Source organism: Nyctereutes procyonoides, unplaced genomic scaffold, assembly GCF_905146905.1.
Source record: "Nyctereutes procyonoides isolate TBG_1078 unplaced genomic scaffold, NYPRO_anot_genome, whole genome shotgun sequence".
NCBI lineage: Eukaryota > Metazoa > Chordata > Mammalia > Carnivora > Canidae > Nyctereutes > Nyctereutes procyonoides.
In genome coordinates, this window is record NW_026575131.1 from 10,799,907 (window position 1) to 10,824,494 (window position 24,588).

The 24,588-nt window shown below is 38.0% G+C and overlaps 1 protein-coding gene across 1 annotated transcript in view; it reads right to left on the reverse strand.

Annotated features, from left to right (window-relative positions):
• GRM7 (glutamate metabotropic receptor 7) overlaps window positions 1-24,588 on the reverse strand; it is an 830,764-nt gene that overhangs the window by 557,380 nt on the left and 248,796 nt on the right. Inside the window, exon 2 of the mRNA XM_055344908.1 lies at window positions 7,423-7,639. Coding sequence (XP_055200883.1) covers window positions 7,423-7,639 — 217 coding nt within the window. The remainder of the gene's footprint in view (window positions 1-7,422; window positions 7,640-24,588) is intronic.

Consider the following 24,588-nt stretch of genomic DNA (forward strand, 5'->3'; position numbering starts at 1 on the left):
CCAGGCACCCCCTTTAAATTATTATTTAAATTATGCTGGACAATCCACAGAATCACTGGGGAAGCCTGGGAACCAAAGTCAGAAAAATGAACCAAAACAAAGGATGACTAAGCTATCGGTATCAAAGCCAAAACATGTGCCACAGAACCAAGTTAACTGGGGCACTGTTGCTGCTACTCTTGGAATGGAAGTTGGAGATTGTACTAACATTGCCAGCTCATGCTGATTGCCATCTCTAGCCCTAGAACATGGATATCATTGCAGCTACTGTCAACAATATGTTCTCTGTTGTTCCTGCTTCTCTGTACCCCCAGCTCTTGGATCACCTATGATGGGTATGTCTGATTAGCCAAGACTGGGTTACATGGTTGTACCTTAGATTCAAGGAAGGCTGGGAACATGAACATCTGGCCATTTTAGCTCTATAGTGATATGCAGTCTTGTTTTCTCCTCAAGACTTGTGTCATTGGTCACTCTCCATGAATTTATTCAGGGATGTAGACTTAAAATGGAGTGCTGTTAAAATAAACAAAAATATACACAGCAACCCAATATAGGATCACAAAGGACGATTAAGTCAAGGATGGCTTTTCCCAAGGTGTCGTATTTTGAAAAAAATAAACTAGAGTTAGCTGGTGGTCCAGGCAGAAGCATAGTGTTGACAAAGGAACAGAGTATCCTGATACTTACAGAAGGTTGAATTGGTAGGGTAAAAAGAGTGTATGGGGGCCTGAGGTGAGAATAAAAGAGGATAGGGATAGTATGGGAATGAGACTCATGACTGAAGTAAACACTAGATCAGAAAGGACTTATATGCCATGCTAGATATCTTTTACTTATTCCTCTGGGGAAAGGGAGACCAGAGATAAATAATGAAATAGCCTTCTTTCTATTTTAGAAAGATTATCATCATAACTGAATACTACATCAGAGGGGCTAATCTGGAGGTATGAACAGATATAGCTATGAATGGAGCTCATTGCCCAGAAATAAATGGCAACGATGGTGTGGGTAAGGGGTCACCCTCAAGATGTGCTAGTAAATGGAGTCAGGGTAAAAATATAAAATGCTGTGCTAACCACTGAGAATCTAAAAAATAAAATACAAAATATAATTCCTCTTCTTGAGAATTTACAGTTTAGTTTTAAGAACAACTGAAGATAAATGATATCATGGGAGTTCTTGTGATTTTACGTTTTGAAAGTTAGCCTTTGAATGTTTAATACCTGTATTTAAACTAGGACCACTGAACACTTCATTTGGGAAACACTGCAGTTAGGCTCGAAAATGCCTCTGAGTTTTCTATATTCAGCATGACACAGGCAGAGACAAAAAAATAAAAGGAAAAGAAGACTCTGCAATTCAACCTAGATGGAATTAAAGACATGTTACATCACACTGCTTTAAGTTTTATGAGGGGATCATAAGAGAGAAGAAGATGGTAGAGTCAGAGTGAGGGCAGCTGTATTAAACCACAGCAAATACGTGTAGGATATAATTTTTTGTGACCCACAAGTCACAAAATTACATATTATAAAATTATATATCATAAATGTTTCATCTACAGGCTTTTTCTAGAAGGCAAAGGAAGACATGCAACTCCTCCTCTCTTCTCATCTTCTTTTAAATACTTATTGAATGCCTTCTATATGTCAAATACTATGGTAGATGATGGGGTCATAAGGCAAAGTCCTTGACCTCATAGAGGTTACAGTACGGTGGGGAAGACTGATAATTCCCACACAATGAAAGTAAACATTGCATCTCTGAAACAGGGAGAAGCGCAGAATCCAATAAGGAAAACAGAATCCCATAATAAGCAAATCTAACTAGTTCTTGAGATCTAAAAGAGACTGAGGTTTGCAAAAAAGTTATTAATAGTCGATTAAATCTCACCTAATTATTCTAGGAAAGAATATTCTAGATTAAGACAAAGTATTAAATAAAATTAAGTTCTATAGTTTATCTAATAATGATAATTGCTTTATAAGACCAATTAAAATATCTGTACTAAGTAACTGGCACAAAATACCAAAAAGATAATTCAACTGTTATTTCAGGTTTTGAAAAGTGGACATCTGTCATGATACCACACGCAGTAGCAAATCATTACTATTTGTGTTATATTGTGAAACATTGGTCATGGGATTCTCCTGAAAATTGTCTGACAAACTCAAAAGTCATACGCCCTTACTCCCATAATCCTTGAACCAAATTTGATTCAAAAGTCTGAAATATATTAAGGTTGTATATACTATCATAAGCATTTACTTTTTACCTTCACTTTAGAAAGAGGAGTCTATATGTCTAATTTAGGCTAGTTAGGTTACTATGTTGACTTGAATATTAAAGCACATTGGGAGTGAATCATCTCTTATTCCTTGTGATATTAAGCAATAAATTGCTTTTGTTGATACTGCATGTGCATTCATTCAAATAAACAGGGCAATTTATGCAAATATAACTGTTTTACAAAAATCTCATCATTTGAGAAAATCATGTTACAGTTCTCTTTGAAGGACTCTTCAACAAGGACCAGCATCCATGCATATTTAAATCTCCCATGACTACTGAGGTTTTCTTTGAGAGCTTAGAGAAAGTGTGCCTATGTTTCCATGTTCCAAACAAATTATATGGTCTCCTGATGAAGCATGACTTCTTTCCTCAGACATCATTGTCTTGATTTCTTCTACCAGAGCATGATAAAGGAGAGCTCACTCATGTTCTTGACTATGTGCATGGTGGATACACCTCATGCTCTAGTTCTTAAGCAGCCTCTGCTTCAGGACTTAAGTCTAAAGGTCTAAAGTAAATTTTAGAACTAAAGTAATCTTTACTGTCTCACATTTAGGTCTTTAATCCACTTTTAATTTGCTTTTATGTGTGGTGTAAGAAAGTCCAGAAAAAAAAAAAAAAAAGAAAGTTGTCCAGTTTCATTCTTTTGCATGTTGCTGCCCAGTTTTCCCAACACCATTGTTTTTTTTTTTTTTTTTTTTTTTTTAGAGCAGCAATATCTACAAAAGCCAAATTATGGGAGTAGTGCTATCTTAACAATATTAAATTACCTCACCAATTGCCATGGCATGTCTTTTAATTTGTTTAGATCTTTTAAAATTTCTTTTGACAGTGTTTTGCATTTTCCATAGTGAAAAGTGTGTACCTATTTTATTGAATTTATAAGTACTTTTTGAATTATATTTTAAATGAGATTGTTTATTTCATTTTATTTCTTGGATACTGCATTGCAAGTGAATAAAATACAATTTATTTTTGTGAAAAAAAAAAAAAAGAACTAAAGTAATCTTAAAGGGTACAACTTTAATAAAAAAGATTTATTTATTATTTATTCAAGGGGGGGATGAGACTGTGGGGGGTGCAGAGGAAAAGGGAGAGAGAGAACCTCAAGCAGACTCCCTGCTGAGCACAGAGCCGAGGATGCCCAGCTCCACCCCATGACCCTGATATCATGATCTGAGCCAAAGTTCAGGGCTTTTTTTTTTTTTAATTTTTTTTTTAAATTTATTTATTTATGATAGTCACACAGAGAGAGAGAGAGGCAGAGACATAGGCAGAGGGAGAAGCAGGCTCCATGCACCGGGAGCCCGATATGGGATTCGATCCCGGGCCTCCAGGATCGCGCCCTGAGCCAAAGGCAGGCGCCAAACCACTGCGCCACCCAGGGATCCCAAAGTTCAGGGCTTAACTGACTGAGTTACCCTGGCACTGAAAGTCTTAAAGATATTAATAAAGATAAGAATCATAATCTTCAAAGTCAAACTGTTCAGAAAGCATGGAAGTAACTCCTTCATGCCTGCTAGCAGTTCATAGAAACATCAATGACCTTATGCTCTCTCGCTCTCATTCTCTCTCTCTCTCTCAGTGCATACATAGGAAAGTATGAATAGGTAACCTCTTTTTCTTCTTATGCTTCTAATATAATGAAAGCATATTAGCAAAAATAGCAACTCAGCTATTATATACCTATAATACATAATTTATATCATATAACTACATATAATATATAAAACCTTGTAGTTATACCTAAAGGCAAGTGTCATCCATCACTTGCATTATTTTCAAATTTTTAAAACTCAAACAATAACTCTACTAATGAGTAAGGGATAGGCGAGGCTAGGTAGGGAGAGACAGGTAAGGGGCTACCCAACCAGGCTCATAGAAACCCCAGATGTGGAAAAATGCTACAGACAAGATATTAACCAGAGAGAAGGGAACATAACAAATCCACCTTGTTTGTTCTAAATACAGGTGAGAAATTTTCATAATATTTACAAGTCTACCATGTTTGTCATAAATATTATAGAAAAGATATTTACCAAGTTCCCTGGTCAGTTTTCTATAAAAGACCATAAAAGGGGTCAGTGGCAATGCATTTGGGACCCTTCTCACTCTAGAGACCTTTTTCTTTTTCTTTTTTGTTCTCACCTTCTCTTAATAAACTTTCACTTCACTTCACCCTATTGTCCAAGAGATTCATTCTTCCAATTCTGTGAGACAAAAACTCTGCAAGCTTGCAACACTCCTCTATGGAGAACTCAACTGGTGTGATACACTAATAATAACTTGGTATTGTTGAGTGTTAGGTGATTCCCAACATATGATATTACTTACATTACTAACCTGACAAAGCAGGTATTAATCTCATTCTCTACATGAGGAACCTGAGACCTGAAAAGTTAAGTCATGTATCCAAAGTTTTACAACATGAAAAGAATAGTGCCTGTTCCTCAAATCCACCTCCTCCTGGCACCCTAGTGTTTATCTCTGTGCCCCTCCATCCCTTCTACAAATGCATGTGGACTTGTATCTTTCTTTGAGGACCGGAGTCTACAGTCATCAGGCAAGAGAAAAAAGCAGACATTTAAAATTACCCTTAAAATTTCCTTAAGCATGTATACTGCCAAGAAATTCCAATAAAGCAATTTTTTCTTCTCCTTTTTCATGTTTTTAACTAGAACATATTGCTGTTTTTTGAATGAATATCAGAAAATAGTGGGATTATTTTAGAGATTGTGGCATATGAATATGTATCTCTGTCTACTGAAGTCAGGCTTGGGGTAGCAAGATGCTCATATGAAATTTATTATAAGTACATGATGAATATCATAATACTTACAGGAAAAGAACTAATCTGCGAGGCATTGCCTGAACCCTCAATGTTTTCCTGCAATTCTGCAACTGGCTTTTTAGTTACTCTTCTCCTCAAATTCAAAGGCTCTCAGACTAAAGAACCTCATCTGAAATGGCTGCCAATGATAAAATCTTTATTTCTGCGCTGGGCCATTTCAACATATGTTTAGCTAAAATTATGAGCTAGGAGTTTAATACCATATTGCAAGGGCTTTTCCTTTCTGCAGTGTCATTATACAGCAGACTCTGATATTATATCTTAAGTTTTCACCAAGTAGCACCAGGAATAAATAACCATATGAAACTCACCACTGACCTGTCTATAAAATATAGTGTTATAAAAGTTCCAAAGCAAACATTTGTCTTTTCCCTGTCCTTTACTGAATAATCAACATGATTTTGACCTTATGGACACTGTAAATTTTGTAATGAAATGGGTAGTGATCTTTGCTTTGTCCGGTATTAAATTTGAGACCCACTTGCAGCAATTACATAGAATAAGATGGTATCTGAACTGTATCTCTGAATTTTATCTTCTATTTTACCCATATTTTCTCTTTATCTTATCTATTGGCTGTTATGCTCATATTTTAGTTATTGCTCTAAATTGGCTTCTAGTATTTGGGTCAAAGCAGGAGTCAAAGAAACAAAGAAATAAATAAAAATGTAGTTATCAAAACTTATAAGGTATTTCATTGAAGATTCACAAAGTCCATTATTAACGACTCTTATATTTTAGTACGCCTGACACAAGCCCAGAGTTAAGGTTTCTTTCTGAATCAGAAAATTTCTAACTGAATTATACTAAGTATATTTCCCTTGGAAACACAGATTCTGGGACTATAGTAGTGAATGAGACAGACACAATCTCCTCTTAGAGTCTAGGGGACAAGACAGAAAACATCAACAACAAAAATTATACCAGTATGTGACAAGTGCCATGGGAGGAGATACTAAAAATACAAGGCCAAGCGAATAGACTGAAGAAAGTTTGAAGTACATTTATACATTTAAAAATGGCATTTAGGATGAGACCTGTCAACGATCAAGAGTTATCTAGTCAAAGGGATGAAGAATAAGAATATTTCAGTCAGATGGAAAAGCATAAAAATGACCCAGCTCTCAAGTGAATTATTCAAATTTAAACTAATGATAAGGGACTGAGTTAAAATCATGGGATATATATATATATATATATATATATATATATATATATATATACATACCCTGGCTCCCTTCTTTTAGTAGCCATTTGCAGATATACCATCTATACCCTGATGCATTACATGTCTAGGTGTATCTCTAGAATGACAAATATTCAAAACCATGTCTTCAGCATTTATGATATGTTTCCTCATGAAAAGGACCTCTGTTTCTATTACCTTGCTTGTGTATTTACCTTTATGGTCAGCTAACTATTCCAGTCAATAACCATTCAGATTAGATGAAATTCTTACAAACCAAACTGAGAACCTAACTTTAGCATTAAGAATTTTACAGGAATATCCAAGCATGCATTTTTTAAATGTATGTTTACTGTATCCAATATTTCCATATGGGGAAGCCTAAATATTTATTGCCAGAATTCCTGTGAAGATTTTAATCTCATTTCTCAAAGTCTGTCCAATGGAAACCAGCTGGCCAAACATTTGAACTCATTAATTCCATTTCAAGCTAAAGAAACTTATAAAATAATCTAATACAAGTGCTACTTAATTTAACTATCTTTCTCAAAATAAAGTTCCAAAGACTATTTGACTAAATACAGTCTACTGTCTAGATAATTTATTTAACTTGGTTTTAGATAAGTCAGTCAGAGTGTCACTGTCATTCCTTTTCAAAGCAAAGAGCCACCATGATTAGGGTCTCATAATTCTAAACAATTTGCTCACTTTGGAGAGGGGCAGAGAAGAAGCGCATGTGTGGAGAGGCACATTTATCAATACTGTTTCAGGTTTCTGTGTGCAGGCTGCAATCCACATTATTACTCACTACACAGAAGTAAGATACCAAATTTAGTACATATTCTCTTATTTCCCTTTCTGCTACTAATACTTTAGAGGACTACTGTTTCACACTTTTGAAAATATTCTCTTCAAAACTGGCAAAGTGTTGTAAATGAAGGCTTTACAGATTTACTTTACAGGCAGTAGGGAATATGAGAGTAGGGATATAGTGATTATCTACAGTGTTGGTTTAATGAAGATTGGAAAGAACACTCCAAGCCACAGACATGCGAAGAAGGTCATCTTGACCATTGCAATGTCTTCCTACCTGCCTCTTTGGAAATCTGGGTGAAGGATTCCACACCTTTCTCTCCGTAACTCCCTTCAGATGCGAGGGTAGACACATAATTCCAGCCTAGGGCCTTTACAATATCCACCATAGCCTGAGCTTGGAAGGAGTCAGGTGGGACCACACGGGAGAAGAAGTCATAGCGCCGGTCATCACTTAACTCAGGTGCCGTTGATGCATAACTGATCTGGGGGATCTGGAAAGAAAAGAAAACACCACATGAGAGAGCACCCCACCAGGATGTAAGAGATTCACTTATACCGATGATAATTCACTCACAATACAGGGCTCGAGCTCCAAAGAGGATGCACGTTTTAGTAAACAAATCACTGCAACTCTAAACTACCTAAATGCAACCAGCTACTTTCAGATAGCACAGAAAGATGCGCTTTTGTGCCTTGGCCTCTCATTTCCTCTTCAGAAGTAATGAAGATGGTAGGGAATCACATGAGTCATGGTGGTTAGGAGAAAAGAATTTGTAAACATTCTGATAAACAGAATCATGTTTCACTTTTTTTTTTAAAGAATGAATGAATGAATGAATTTATTTATTTATTTATTTATTTATTTATTTATTTATTTGAGAGAGCGAGTGAGCACAAAAATAGGAGGGAAGGGCAGAAGGAAAGGGAAAAGCAGGCTCCCTGCTGAGTGGGCAGCCCAGGACCCTGGGATCATGACCATGAGCCATAGGCAGACACTTAACGAACTGAGCCAACCAGTTACCCCCATGCTTTATTTCTCAAAAGCAATTAGAAACCACAACAAAGGGACAGCTGGGTGGCTCAGCGGTTGAGCTTAGGCCTTTGGCTCAGATTGTAATCACTGGGTCCTGGGATGGAGTCCCGCATCAGGTTTCCTGTAGGGAGCCTGCTTTTCCCTCTGCCTATGTGTCTGCCTCTCTGTGTGTCTCTCGCGAATAAATAAATAAAATATTAAAAAAAAAAAAAAAAAGAAACCAACAAAAACAATTACCTAGCTGGAGTTTATATAGAGATTGGTTGACATGGCTCATGAATATTGGTGGATATCATTAGTCATCTAACATTGTTTGAGTACTGATCATCTGTGATGAAATGTCTAAACAAGCTGCATCCATCATTTCATATATTCTTCACAAGAATATCATGAAATAACACTTTAGAACCAGGCCGCAGGGTTTCTTGCCATAAAGCCTTCACTTCAGCAGTCCCTGCAGTTTGGAGGGTCTTTCTCAAAATTTCCTAAGCTCCTCTTTGGGTGCTGAGAGATGCAGGGCTGTCCTCTACCCTTCATGGGATTCAGCAGATGTCCCAAGGAGCTCTAGAACTTATGCCTGTGAGGATCATCCTAGGGCCCAATAGCAGGGCCTTGATTCCAGGAGAGTAGCCTAACATGTAGATTGCTCCCTTTACCTAGTATAGTACTTGTTTCTTAAGACTATATGAGATTAGGCTTACCTAAAGAGGCCTGACATGCTGATTTTAGCTCAATCAAATTATGTAAAGAGGCTCCATAAAAAATGTTTGCTTGGGATTCCAAATACCCAAGAGGAAGCCCCAAAGTAGCCACTAGTTAGGATACTGCCTTAGGTCCTAATCTCAAGACCTCTACACAGTTACTATTACCATAGTTCTCCTAACACTAGCATGCAACAGACTGTGATTGGTACCATTAATCAGCTGTAAGAATGAGCAATTTCACAAAACTCTGCTTGCGCACTCTCCCAGGCTTTACACTTGCTTTATCATACAGATTTCTCAAGTGTCTAAAAGCCAGTTTTGATCTTTGCTCAAGCCAAGCCTGTCAACTCTGCTCCAAAGATGCCGAAGTTCCACTCACGTTGATTCTTTGAGCCCTGAAAAATCCTACTCAGTGTTTACCTATTCCTTTCCTTCCAGTGCAGTTTGCCCAAAATAAACCTATTTACTGTTGTTTAACGCTGGTTACCACCTCTGTAAAGCTCATTTCTCTATCAACCTTTCTTGTCAACATTACTCTCAAGTCAGATGGCCCTGAGAGTAGATTGATTACCTAACATGAAGCCCATCCTTGATGCACTTTCTTCCATGACCCTGGGGGCACTGTCACTGATTCAAAGCCCAAAACCAGTGTGAGAAAGCCTCAGTCTCCCTATCAGGAGAAACTCTTTGTGATAGGGGTCATGAGGTGTAGTGGAGATAAAATGGGATTTAGTATTGACAAGATCTGGAATCCTGATGCTTCTCTTCATGAATGTTTACTTTGGTGAAGTTATTTTGCCTCAATGAAATGTCATTAATAAAAGTTTGTTTTGAGGGATAAGAATAATGATTACACTTTGCTTAGCATAACGCTGGGACAGACTGCTTGATTCACACATGGAGGTAATGATAATCAAAACAGAGAACAGTGTGTGTTTCCTTACAAAGTTTACCCATTCCTCATATTTGAGTTCCCAAGACACATTATTGCAAACATTCCCTTTACTGTCCTAAGGGAAGAACATATTTTTATATATTTCTGTCATCATTGCTTTAGGCATAATGCCTATTATTTATCCAACTTTTTCTTGCTGCCAGTTATGTTCTAAAAGTTTCATATGCAGGAATTTATCTAACCATCAGTAAATATTCTTTATTATATTAAACTATTACTATCTCATTTTACGTAAGAGGAAATTGAGACTTGAAAGTAGGATATGTCCGTGCCTCAAATCCAAAGTTGTAAGACAGAGAGCAGTACTCACACCTGAAACTGCCCAGTGCGAACTTCTGAACTCTTAACTATGACACTTTGCTGAATCGCTGGTAAAACATTTTAATAAGAATAAAACAAGGAAAAAAAAAAGAATAAAACAAGGAAGGAAAGTAGATTACTGGAGTCCCACAGCATTGACTACAGAGCCACTAAAAGTTTTTTTAGTGATCATTCCTAGACTGTTATTCAAACAGCATTGTATGTAAATGCCTTGTTGAAGCTTATACAAATATCTTAACAGAATGAGCTCCCTATGTTTCATTTATAGTTCCAAGGTTATAAATTCTAGGTAAGGAAAACTTCAACTGAATAAAGACTTCAGGCAGAAAAAAAAGGAAGGGATTAAGGGAGGAATGAAGAGAGAGAGAGGTGAGGAGTGGGGAGAGAGAGAGACTTTTTCATATAAGAAATAAAAGGGAAAGAAGCCAAGCATGTCAATACATTTCCATCAATTTCGACTTGTGGAAGTGTAAAAGCTGCATGCTGTTGCACAGATGCCTTTGCTGCCAAAATCCCTTTCTACCTTTGAAACTGTGCTAATGAAGATACTTCCAGCCCTCTACTTGAATTTGCATTTATGTAGCTGAGATAAAATATCAGAATTGTGAAGCCCTCCCAAAGCAAGTGGATTTTCTATACTGTGCTCCAAATTCAGTGATGAAAATCTTGGTAAAATAGATTTCTTCCCTCACTACCATGCATCCTTTAAAAGTGGTCGCTATCTGTGGTCTGTCTTTTCATTATAAATAAGACATATCTCCTGGTTTAAGACTCATATGTACCTTTAGGATCATGCACATATCTTATATACAGTGTACTTATTTCTACATTATGCATATGTTAGAATAAGGAACGAAAGAGCAAATGGATTTCATTTCTGTGATAAAAATATAGCTGCATAAGGACATGCCTCCTTGCAGTGAGAGATGAAAGACTGCAGGAATTTATGTAACCTATGAAATACGATGCTACTTATTTAAGTATCACATTGCATATTTAGTTACTTGTTTTTAAAACAGTGTTTAAGCACACCACGTAATTATTTTGAAGTGTGTGTTATACCTGGTACCTACAACTGGCAAAATTATTATTAGTCATCTTCAGCGATTAGCCTCCACATTCTCCTTGATAGCCTAGCAATACTTTCTCTTCCTGCTACTGAAATCCTCTCTTCTTGCCAGTCTTCGATGGAAATGCAGAATTGATCCTTTGATGAAGAAAATTTAGTGTAGTAATACTTTGGCTGTAGAATAGTAGATATTTTGTCTCTCTTTGAGAATTCCCTTCTCTGATTAAATAATAAATGATAATAATAATAATAATAATTAATAATAATAATAAGCATTTTTTAAAGATTTTATTTATTGGGGCACCTGGATGGCTCAGTTGGTTAAGCATCTGCCTTGGGCTCAGGTCATGGTCCCAGGGTCCTGGGATCAAGCCCCTCTTCAGGCTCCCTGCTCAGTGGGGAGTCTGCTTCTCCCTCTCCCTCTATCTTTCCCCTGGCTTCTGGGTCTATGCTATTTCTCATTCACTCTCTCCAAAATAAATAAATACAATCTTTTTTTAAAAAAAACTCTATTTATTTATTTGGATAAATAATAAGGAGGGGGTGGGTGAGGAGCAGAGGAAAAAGGGACAAGCAGGTTCCCCACTGAGCAGGGAGCCAGGACTTTGGGCTAGATCCCAGGACCCCAAGATCACGACCGAAGCCAAAAGCAGAGGTTTAATCGACTGAGCCATCCAGGCACCCTGAGCATTTTTAATCTTTATCACAGGACTTAATTTTCATCTTCTTTTATTACTCTCTACTATAAATTTGCCTATCACATAAACATGGTTTTTGTTAATGATCAGTCTCAAATAGGATTAAAGACATTTATAATCCATTGTAATTGTTTAGAATGAGTCTATACTTTTCCTTAGAAATGTGTATTTCTTTATGAAAAATAGAGAAACAAAAAGAAGAAAATAACTTTAATGCCTTCATCCCTGTTAACATTTTTTCTCTTTATCATTTTTGTGTGTGCATGTGGGTATGCACATATATATTAAAAACTATGCAATTGTGAATCTCAATTTCTTCTCCTCCCACCCTTCCCTGTCCTTTCATTTCACTTTCTCTCTCTCATATTGTATAATATGCCTAGCTAAACCTAACCTAAACCTAATATTCATTGTTAAATGTTTAAACATTTTCCAAGTTTTTGCCACTAGAAAAAAAGAAAAGAAGAAGAAGAAGAAGAAGAAGAAGAAGAAGAAGAAGAAGAAGAAGAATCTTCAAAGCTAATTCTGTGTAGATGTCCCTGAGTATTTTCTTAGAATTTTTTTCAAGCCTCTATCCCCACCAATGTGACAGGAATATTTGAGGTTTACATTTAAATACTTCCCTACATGGAAATTAGTTGGGATTATTATGAAGGTAGACCAACAATCTACAGTGACTTCTCTCAAATGGTTAACTACTTGCCCCAGCACCATATATTAAATAATTAATCATTCTTTACTGATGGGAAAGACCATCTCTTGTCACATATTAAATTTTTAAATATCCTTGGATCTTTGGGGTGTATTCTCTACTATCTCACTTTCTTTCTTCCAAGTCTAGGGAGAGTTACTATTTTATTTCTTATAAGTGTAGAGTATTTAGGGCTGTATTAGTGGGAATGTATCCTCTCTTCATAGTTTTTCTTTTAAAAATGGCCACAGGCAATCACACATGTTTAATTTTCTAGCTGAAATTTTAGCATAATTTTTTTCAAGTTTCTTTTTTTTTTTATAAATTAATTTTTATTTGTGTTCAATTTACCAACATATAGAATAACACCCAGTGCTCATCCCGTCAAGTGTACCCCTCAGTGCCCGTCACCCATTCACCCCCACCCCCCACCCCCCTCCCCCTCCACCACCCCTAGTTCATTTCCCAGAGTTAGAAGTCTTTATGTTCTGTCTCCCTTTCTGATATTTCTCACACATTTCTTCTCCCTTCCCTTATATTCCCTTTCGCTATTATTCATATTCCCCAAATGAATGAGAACATACACTGTTTGTCTTTCTCCGGTTACTGTGGCCAAGTTCAAAAAGGGTGTTGCCTGAGTTCTTCTTTGGGATTTTGATGGAATCTTGTCTCACATTTAGATCTTTCATCTATTTTGAGTTTATCTTTGTGTATGGTGCAAGAGAGTGGTCCAGTTTCATTCTTCTGCATGTGGATGTCCAATTTTCCCAGCACCATTTATTGAAGAGACTGTCTTCCTTCTAGTGGATCGTCTTTCCTCCTTTATCGTATATTAGTTGAGCATAAAGTTCAGGGTCCACTTCTGGGTTCTCTGTTCTGTTCCATTGATCTATATGTCTGTTTTTGTGCCAGTACCACACTGTCTTGATGAACACAGCTTTGTAGTACAACCTGAAATCTGGCATTGTGATGCCCCCAGATATGGTTTTCTTTTTTTAAAATTCCCCTGGCTGTTTGGGGTCTTTTCTGATTCCACACAAATCTTAAAATAATTTGTTCTAAGTCTCTGAAGAAAGTCCATGGTATTTTGATAGGGATTGCATTAAACGTGTAAATTGCCCTGGGTAACATTGACATTTTCACAATATTAATTCTGCCAATCCATGAGCATGGAATATTTTTCCATCTCTTTGTGTCTTCCTCAATTTCTTTCAGAAGTGTTCTGTAGTTTTTAGGGTATATTTTGAGAACCATTTGAATGGTAAATGGTTCTCCAACCTTTTATTTTCAGGTTGTAGGTGTCCTTCTGTCTAAAATGAGTCTCTTGTAGACAGCAAATAGATGGGTCCTGTTTTTTTATCCAGTCTGAAACTCTGCGCCTTTTGATGGGGTCATTAAGCCCATTCACGTTCAGAGTTACTTGAACTTCTTCTTAAAGGGGAGTTTTAAGAGTCCCCCTTAAAATTTCTTGCAGAGCTGGTTTGGAGGTCACATATTCTTTCAGTTCCTGCCTGTCTTGGAAGCTCTTTATCTCTCCTTCCATTTTGAATGAGAGCCTTGCTGGATAAAGTATTCTTGGTTGCATGTTCTTCTCATTTAGGACCCTGAATATATCCTGCCAGCCCTTTCTGGCCTGCCACGTCTCTGTGGAGAGGTCTGCTGTTACCCTAATATTCCTCCCCATGAAAGTCAGGGACTTCTTGTCTCTTGCTGCTTTAAGGATCTTCTCTTTATCTTTGGAATTTGCAAGCTTCACTATTAGATGTCGAGGTGTTGAACGGTTTTTATTGATTTTAGGGGGGATCTCTCTATTTCCTGGATCTGAATGCCTGTTTCCCTTCCCAGATTGGGAAAGTTTTCAGCTAGGATTTGTTCAAATACATATTCTGGCCCTCTGGCCCTTTCGGCGCCCTCGGGAACCCCAATTAAACGTAGGTTTTTCTTCCTTAGAGTGTCATTTATTTGCCTTAATCTGTCTTCATGGTCCCTTAATTGATTGTCTCTTTTTTCCTCAGTTTCCCTCTTTGCCATTAACTTGTCTTCTATGTCACTCACTCGTTCTTCCACCTCGTTAACCCTCGTCGTTAGGACTTCTAGTTTGGATTGCATCTCATTCAATTGATTTTTAATTTCTGCCTGATTGGATCTAAATTCTGCAGTCATGAAGTCTCGTGAGTCCTTAATGCTTTTTTCTAGAGCCACCAGTAGCTGTAGAATAGTGCTTCTGAATTGGCTTTCTGACATTGAAGTGTAATCCAGATTTTGTAACTCTGTGGGAGAGAGGGCTGTTTCTGATTCTTTCTTTTGAAGTGAGGTTTTCCTTCTAGTCATTTTGCTCAGTGCAGAGTGGCCAAAAACAAGTTGTATTGGAACACGGGGGAGTATCACTGGTCCGTCTAGCTGGTCTTCTGGGGGAGGGGCCTGCTGTGCTGATTCTCAGGTGTTAGCACTTGGGGGAGCTGCTCTGCCCCTGCCTGCTGCCGGGCTCAGCGGGGGTTGTTTACCCCGTGGGGCCCCAGGAGGAACAGCAGCAGTTGCTATGGCAGCTCTGGAAGCCTGGATTCAGCCTCCGCAGGAACTACGGGGCTCGGGGCTCTCGGTTCTCCGTCTGCAGGGCCTGGAGGCTCCGGGGCGGGGCCGCTGATCTGCTCAGCTCGGGGCAGGAGCGTCCTCGCTGTCCTGGGCCCTCCCGGCCTCTGCCTGTCCCGGGGGAGGCCGGATCCTGGGCTGTGTCCCGGCGCCCTGTGCTCCGGGGCCTGCGCTGTTGGATTCGCGCTCCCGCCCCGCAGCTCCCTCCCTGGAGCCGCTCCCGAGCCCCTCCGAGCTGCTCCGGTCGGTCCCTCCGTGCGCGCTGCAGCCCTTAGGGAGCTCGGCGCACTCTCCCGGGGCGCAGGTGTCTGTTAGTGTCCCCGGGAGCCCGAGGGCATCCCCGCTCTCCTGGGTCCTGCTCCAACTCCCTGCGAGCCCCTTTCCGCCCGCCCGGGAAGGTTGGTGCAGCTCCTGCTCCTCCGGGACGGGGCTCTCCTGTCCTGGGGACACTCGCCCCGGCCTCAGCCCGGCTCCTCGTGGGCCCCTCCCCCTCGGAGGCCTTTTGTTCCTTTATTTCTTTTTCCCCGTCTTCCTACCTTGATAGAAGCGCGGACTCTTCTCACTGTAGCCTTCCAGCTGGTCTCTCTTTACATCTCAGGCCGAATTCGTAGATTTTCAGGATGGTTTGAAGGTTATCTAGGTAACTTGGTGGGGACAGGTGATTTGGGGACCCTGCTCTTCCGCCATCTTGCCCCTCCCTTTTTTTCAAGTTTCTAATAAAGTTCCATTAAGGTTTTGATGAGAATTATATTTATAAATTAATTTGGGAAGAATTGATACATTTACAATATTTTATTTTCCCCTATGGGAAAATAATTATCTTCATCCATTCTATTATTCATTCTTTTCTCTTAGTAAAATTTTATGATTGCTTCCATGTAGGCCTTGCACAGTGTTAACTTTATTTCTAGATAATTGGTATTAACTTTATTTCTAGATAATTGTTATTTTTATTGCATTATGAATGATATAACATTTTCATTTTGTTTTCTATTTATTGCTGGTATGTGAGAATCTATTAATTTTGTATATTTACTTTGTGACTTACACCCCTGTTAAAATTCTTATTAGTTTTAATAGCTTTCAGTTTATTTCCTTGGGATTTTCAGGTAAGGAAGTCATATTATAAAAATTAATTTAGTTTTATTTTCTAATTACATCAGCTAGAATATCCAGGAAAACAAAAATGATAGTGGTGAAAATAGCTTTCCTTTTTCACATTTCTCAACAGTGAGCATTTAAAGTCAACTAGTACTTATTATTTCTTATCTTGAAAAATGTATAGTCAAATGAAGAATTCAGACTATCAGTTAAAATCTTATTTTGCAAAAAAAAAAAAAAAGAAAAGAAAGAAAGAAAACAGTTTTTAGCTAGAACTAATAGTATTCTGTCTTCAAAGTGTTGAAAAAGACCCTCCACCAAGGGTCTTTTTCAAAGAAAATCTCAGTTTCTCCAATTATTTCACCCAAGGTATGAATCAGGTGACAATAATCACAAGATAGCAACTAGTTTTAAGTAATCAAGTTTTTGAGCAGTTCACACCTGAAAATTGTCATTGGAAAGCTATGTAGAAGTTAACTTTCTTGACCTTTTTTAAATATTACAAAGCAAACAGAATAAAAACAGCAATAAACCCATCATTCTGTTTATACCTTCTCTCCTTTCTCGAGGAGAACTTAACCCCATGGAGAGCAAGGACCTTGTTCCTCATTTTATCCCCACTGGATAGCACTGTGAATGAGTAAACCAGGAAATGAATGAAATAGAATAATCCCAAGAAAACAGAAACCCTTATCTTCTTGGTTGGTATGGTCCGAGGGACTCATAGGAATTGGAAATCATCCCTCCCTTGGGGACCCATGACTGGCAGTTTTAGGCATGGAAACAAATGCTTTCTTTTGCACTTTTTTTTTTCTCCCTTGGCACACTATTCTCTAAGATTTCCTTCCTCATCACTGGAATGTAGGACAAGCTGACATTGGTTGGGGGTTCAAAGGTAAAGGGACCTAAGGAATCATTTAGAACTGTTCATTCTGTTTTTTTTTCTCTTAGGCCCAAGATTTGATAACTCTGGGCACCTCTGGCAGTGCCCAGAGTTCAGTCTAACTCTGCAAAATACACTTAAATTTATCATTTTAAATAGGGTCATTCTGCCCTGCTGTCTCCTTAGCTTCTCTCCTTTCCACAACCAGGCTTGGATGTCAGATGCAAGAAGCAATTAGTGTTTGGCATCCCAGGTCCTTGGTTCTAGTTAAATGCCTTTGCTTTATGTTAACATTGCCATTATCAAATTAAAATAGAGGGAAAAAGAAGGAATACATTAAACAAGTCTACAGAAAATAATTCTATGTCATGTTTAATAGAAAATCAAATGAGTGTGTGATGCACTTTCACTTTTCAAGTGTTGACAAGATTGAACTCCACATTTAATTTCATTCCATAATTACTACAAAGTCAAATACTTCTAGGCAAAGGGATCTCTTGGGCTTAGAATCAACACCCCTTTAAGCATCACTTTAGTGTCTGTATCTGCCAAAATAACTGAAGACCCAAGTCCAGATTTAGACTAGATTACATTAATATAAATAATTTTTAAATCCAAATTGTTACCACTACTCCAACACAAACTTGATTCTCTTCAAAATAAATTCCTATTCTTATTCCTATTCAATATTTACAAAAATAGAAGAGCCATTTCACTTATTTAGAAAAAAATGGAAGCCTTGAACTTGGTTTAATGCATTTTGAATTCCTTCGTCTTTATATTAGAAGGAAAGTGCCTCTGACTGGGAACTTCTTATTTTTGTAAACGTGAATGAAGTGTATGGTTCCATGTTCCTGGGAATCTGCACAGCTAGGAAAGGAAATTCAAAATGTACTAATGCTTGTTCCAGAGGGCAGTTTCCACAAAACTTGTAAAATGCAGTTTTTGAAAGTATCATGTGCAATTAAGGTAATGCTTCAGTGTACCTGTTGAGATATTAATGAACTCCCAGTGGGGCATTATTAAGTTCACAGTTAGCAGTAATTTCACTCTTAGTTCTTATTAAGCTTTATTGATATGGATCCCCAAAAAAGGGAAAAGGAATGAATAACCCTTTCAGGTTCATTCTTTGAAGCATCATTCTCTTCAATTTATACTTATTTCTTCCCTTGATAATATCTCAGCTTGAATTAGGATGGCTGGACTTCAGTACTGATTTTTAATAGTATTTATTTATTTCAAAGTACTGAATAATGATTAAAAACTTTCAATTTGTCTAAAATCTGGAGTTTCATTCAACTTTAAATTACTCATGACAGAGATTAGCATCAAGTATTGCAGCTCTTTTTTCCTTCATCTTTCATTTCTTTAATTGCATAAAACCAAACACCTTCAACATTCTGTGAGTGGTAATAACCATCTTGAGAACTGTGGAGTTCAATGTGTGGATTGCAAGTCAAATTTGTATAATATATGTTCCAAAAAATGTATCTGTTATTGATTTTATTACTATTGCTTTATTAAATCTCTTTATATACTGGGCTTTTAGATGTGTGATACTTTACATATATAACCCCATGAATTTTTGCAACAACCTTCAATACGTAAAATATTACCATCATAAACATTGTTTTGCCTTCTTATCTCTAACTTTCTAAAGTTGATGTAAAAATGACTGTATTTCAGAATCCAGATGTTGACACATGTGACCAACAGAATATAGGATTCTTATAGCCACAAAGTTGACTGAAGGGGAACAACATGATCCAGTCTAGACCAATGTGAATAAGTGAGATGCAATATCAAGGCAAAGTGGGGCGACCTAATATTTTACACCTCTCATAGTTGGCAGATGTTAGGAGTGGTTATGAGATGCCCTTGAAACTTTTCTATGTCATTTAGAACATGCTTTTCCACTGCATTTTAAATTCAAGTGTTCGAATAATCTTCAAACTCTATCTTGACACAAGTTCCTCCAACATTCAAGATTTTTGTAAGGCAGTTCATGCTCTTTTTCCTTCAGATAATGCCTTGAAGTTTTAAGTAACTCTGGACCAAGCTGGTCTAATTTTCATAGGACTCAGTGTTTGGTTCTATGATGGACTTTCATTTTAAAATCATCTAAATCTAGAAAATGTTTATTGATTTAGTAATTCCTGAGTCTTCTCCACTCTGATCTTCAAGTCATCCAACCACCTTCCCAGCCATGTTCTGAGTGGGAACCCTATTTTATAGACACATGAAAGCATCAAAGTAGGGGAGGAATAGGATTTAGATTGGAGCCTCTCCTTATTTTTCTACCTATTTTCTATATTCACTGCCTTCACTGCACTACCATGGATGTACACAAATGCAACAAGGCGGTGATGTTTTCTTAGGGGTCCTGAGACCATCATAATTTTGTCCAAGTCACATTCTTGACATCCTGATTCAAAAATGGGTGTATAAAGTGCCGGGGCAGGAGGGAAACAAAACAAGTCTATCCACATTTCTTATGAACCATAAAAATTCAAGAGTGGGGCACCTGGTGGCTCAGTCGACTAAGCAACCAGCATTCCATTTTAGCTCAGGTCATGATCTCAGGGTCCTGAGATGGAGCCCCATATCAGACTCCAAGCTCAGTGGGGAGTCTGCCTGAGATTCTCTCAGTCCATCTCCCTCTGCCCTTTCCCCCGTCTAAAATAAATAAATAAATCTTTTTAAAAAATCAAGAGTAAACTGGGAGTTTTAGACAGTTAATAGCAACCAAAATAGCAATAATACATGTAATTCCCATCAAGCTAGATAAGCTCTCCATGGTTATTCTTGTATCCATAAAATAGGATTAATCAAATGAGCCCAAGTTACATCACAAGGTAAAGGTGAAATTATTTACAAAACAAAAATTTTACATGTCATACTTGGCATACAATGCTGTTTTGTCTGCTGGTATTTGCTTAAAGAAGCATCTTACTTACAAGTGTGTCTGGAGATGTATGTGTAGGTAATATACAAAGAGGCTCTCTGAGGATGCCTGCAGACCAGAGAAACATCTCCACCCATATCTCCATAGCATTCAATGACAAAGTACAATGGAGACCTCCCTGCTATCCCTGACCTGGCACCATAGAAATCATCAGCATACTTTACTAGAGAAATAGAAGAAAATGGGGGCGGGGGGAGTGATTTTTATAACCTTTCAGGGTTCTTCCTGATTCTACATGTCTGAGTTACCTCTGGCCAATATTCCTGCAAACAACCATATATTAAGAAAAAACAAGGATGCGTGGGAGGCTCAGTGATTAACCATCTGCCTCAGGGCATGACCCCGGGGTCCCAAGATCTGGTCCCACATTGGGCTCCCCACAGCAAGCCTGCTTCTCCCCCTCTGCCTATGTCTCTGCCTCTCTATGCGTCTCTCATGAATAAAAAAAAAAAAAAAAAAAAAAAAAAAAGGTGGGGCTCCTTGGGTGGCTCAGCGGTTTAGTGCCACCTTTAGCCCAGGGCGTGATCCTGGAGTCCCAGGATCAAGTCCCTCCTTGCATGGAGCCTGCTTCTCCCTCTGCCTGTGTTGCTGCCTCTCTCTCTCTCTCTGTGTCTCTCATGAATAAATAAATAAAGTCTTAAAAAAAAAAAAAAAAGGTAACCAAAGTTAAGTGTTACTTTAACATTTTTCATGTTTATTAGATATGATCCTAGATCTCTTTCAGGCCATGAAAGCCAGTCTCATGCCTAGAGTTTGGTTTACCAAACACCAGAGGCCGACTTTTGAGGTATTCCGCTAGCAATATAAATGTCAAATCTCTGTAAGTCAGGGTTCCTTGACCTTGCTGCTATTGACTTCTGGGATCAGATAATCCTCTGGTGTGGTAGGGGGAGGGAATGTCCTGTGCAGTGTAAAATGGTTAGTAGCATCTCTGACCTCTGTCACTAAGTGCCAGTAGCACAACCTGCAATTGTCACAGTCAAAAATGACTGCAGACAACACGAAATATCCCAGTCTGTGTATGTGTGTGCTGGTGAGTATGGGGGAGGGGGCACAGGGGGTGCAAAATTGCTTCAGTAGAACCAGTTGAGGTTTGTCTGTGGAAAAGGACAACTGCAGTTATAGCACTATGGTCACACAATAAAAATGAAGAGATACTTTTAATGTCTTGTAAACTCAGCTTTACGTATTTTCCCTTCTACTTGCCAAGCTTTCCCAATTATCAAAGCTCTGTGCATTTCCCTGTCACCGTCAATTATCTGGTCTCTTTTTTTTAATTTATTTTTTATTTTTTTTAATTTATTTATGATAGTCACACAGAGAGAGAGAGAGAGAGAGAAGCAGAGACATAGGCAGAGGGAGAAGCAGGCTCCATGCACCGGGAGCCCGACGTGGGATTCGATCCCGGGTCTCCAGGATCGCGCCCTGGGCCAAAGGCAGGCACCAAACCGCTGCGCCACCCAGGGATCCCAATTATCTGGTCTCTTAATAGAATGCACAGAGACAAGCTACTGAAATGCTCAGTCCCTCACATGGACACAGCCAGGAACTTCATAAAGTGAAGGAGAGGGGCACCTGGAGGCTCAGTCAGTTAAGCGTCTGCTTTGAGTTCAAGTCATGATCCCATAGTCCTGAGATTAAGTCCCACACTGGTCTCACTCCTCTGTGGAAAACCCTCTTCTCCCTCTCCCTGTGTCTGCCACTCCCCTTGCTTGTGTGTGCAGGCTCTCTCTCAGTCTCTTTCTCTCTCTCTCTCTCTCTCTCTCTGTCAAATAAATAAATAAAATCTTTTTTAAAAAATGTGAAGAATAAAGTAAGACAAAATCCAAACTTATTTTCTCTCTGAGAACCATTGCTATCTTTATAATTATGTTATAGTTCAACAAAATAGAGTATTGAAAATAGAGTATCACGGTTAATTAAATATTATAGCACACTATGTGCCACGGTCTATATGAATTTCAGTTTTCAAAAAGTTAGGGCACAATGAAGTGCACTAAACAGAAATGCTACTGAACAAGATACAATCTTTGCTTAATGATTCAGAAGCCACTTTCAGGCTCTGGCAGTGCTGTAGGTTTATTAATTCTCATTGTATAAGACTACAGATGTAGATGTTCCAGAAGGTGAAGTTAAACCTGTGCTGATACTTTGATTCCCTGAAAGAGGCTTACTTGACAAAAATTCCTTATTTACTTTTTTTCCCTTCTACAAGGGAGGAAAAGCTATGCTGTTTTGCTGTTTATTTTAGCTTTCATATTTTGAGTAAACAAGAATTTATTAATACAAATAGGGTGATTCATAAGATTCCTGTGAGATAAATAAATATCATTTAATTCAGGTAATATGATACTATACTGGTACTATATGACCAGATCTTTTTATTTTTTTTAATTTGTAAATTTAGGAACTGTAGAAAAAAGGATTAATGAGATAGACCAGCTTTAGAGGTATGATGATTTATTATGTAAATACACTTGAAACCACTTTGGTGGGGGAAACTGGTCTAAATGAAATACTGAAAGGTCACTGAGGAGAACACATCTATTTAAATTGGAAATTTGGAGAAGATATGACCAAGACCTGTTGTTTAAACTAATTGGAGGACAAGAGGCAGATATCCCCCAGCAATGGAGCAAAAGAAAGGGTTTCCTGGGAAAAAGAATGGTGAAAACAATGCATAGAGTAAGACATGTTTTTGTTTTTGTTTTTTTTATAAGAAAGCAAAGGAATTTGTATGGCTTGAGGGCAGAATGCATAATTCCACTTGCTTTACAGCTGGAGAAAACATAGGGCATAAGGATGAGATAAAATGAATACCTATCTAAATTTATCTTGTTTCTTCTAACAATAACTTACACACTAATAAAATATACAGAATCTTTCTAACAACTATTATTGCACTCTTGGAAGAATAGGGTAATACAAAAGGAGAAATCCAGCGTTACCAAGTCTCAGGGACCTGCAATGTAGTAACTGAGATGTTCCTTTAATCAATAATGAGTCAGATAGAGAAAGTGTCATTGATTCTTCAACAAGGTCTCTGTGACAAGAGTTTTTCATGGTTTCACCTAACACCTCTTCCCTGTTGTTCAGAGAAATGAGGAATTTGGTCACTTTGTTAATAGGTATCTCTCCCAGCTATAGATCTCAAGGGTTGGTAGAAGCAGCCAAGGTAAGCATTTGTCTATTTTTTTTCTTTCTAGTCCTTCCTCCTCGTTCCTGGATCGACATGGAAGAATAGAAAAGGGAAAACAAATGGTAAAGATTCTGAAAGGGTAAAGTTCAGCCAGAGGTCCAAAATGTTGGTGAAGTTCATCCAGGGTTAATAGGTCTCAATATAATTTTTAAATATTTGAATTTATATTGAACAGGACTGTAAGCTATAAATAAGTGGAGCTTGTACTGGTTTCTGCACTAATATCTTTCTTTGACCCAGACATCTCCCTCTGGAAAGAAAATTACCGCATCCATCTTTATGTTATCTTCAGTTTTGGGGACCTAGAACCAGGAGCCTATTTCTTGGTTAAGCATGTGTGATAAAATACCTTCTGCAAAATTTCCAAAATATTTTACAGGCTGAAATAGCCTGGTAAGTTCTCTTCACTGCACATTGTTGGAAATATTGATTTGTTCCAGAATTTACCATTTTTAATATTCCTTCCCTGGAACTTCTGCTATCACGTCACCTGCCACCATATCATCATCCAATTACCATGATTACATATATTCTTACATGTAATTATATTTTAGGTTGACTGCTTCCTGTGGAGATTGAGGAAGAAAGACAATATCACCAATGGCAGCACCACAGGTGGACTTTAACAAAGTTGCTTCAGGAAAGATTTGACATCCCTCCATAATGCATGGATTCCTATTAGAGGCAAGTCTTGGCTGCATGTGGGCATCATATCCTCTTCCTGATCTTGTTCTTCAGATGCCAGTTTACAAATGGCCAAGGATATGATGCTAGAACTAATAGAATCAGATCTCTACTTAAAAAAAAAATGCTATTCCAGCAATGTAATTTATGAAAAGTCACCCTGTCACAGGGTTATGAGAAATTATTAGAATCACATCTTTTGACTAGTTCCTACAAGTGATGTTTCAAAAATCCATACTGTTTTAAGTTTTCAGTCCCTCTGTATGTTACATTTCAAAATAAAACAACTCATTTTGGCTTTTATGCAATGCCAGTTATGAATTGGTTTGTTTCAAAAATGGAAAACTCAAAATAATAGTTACTCAAAAACATGTTTATTTCTCTCTCATATAAAATAAGTTGCTAGGTAAACAGCCCAGAGCTGGAATGACGGTCCCATTGTCACGAGGTCTACTAGCATGCCAATTCTATCTTCAACATCACCTATGATTTCAAATGCTATCAAAGCTCTAGCAAGGATAGACTCACTTGAGACAACAATATGGGAG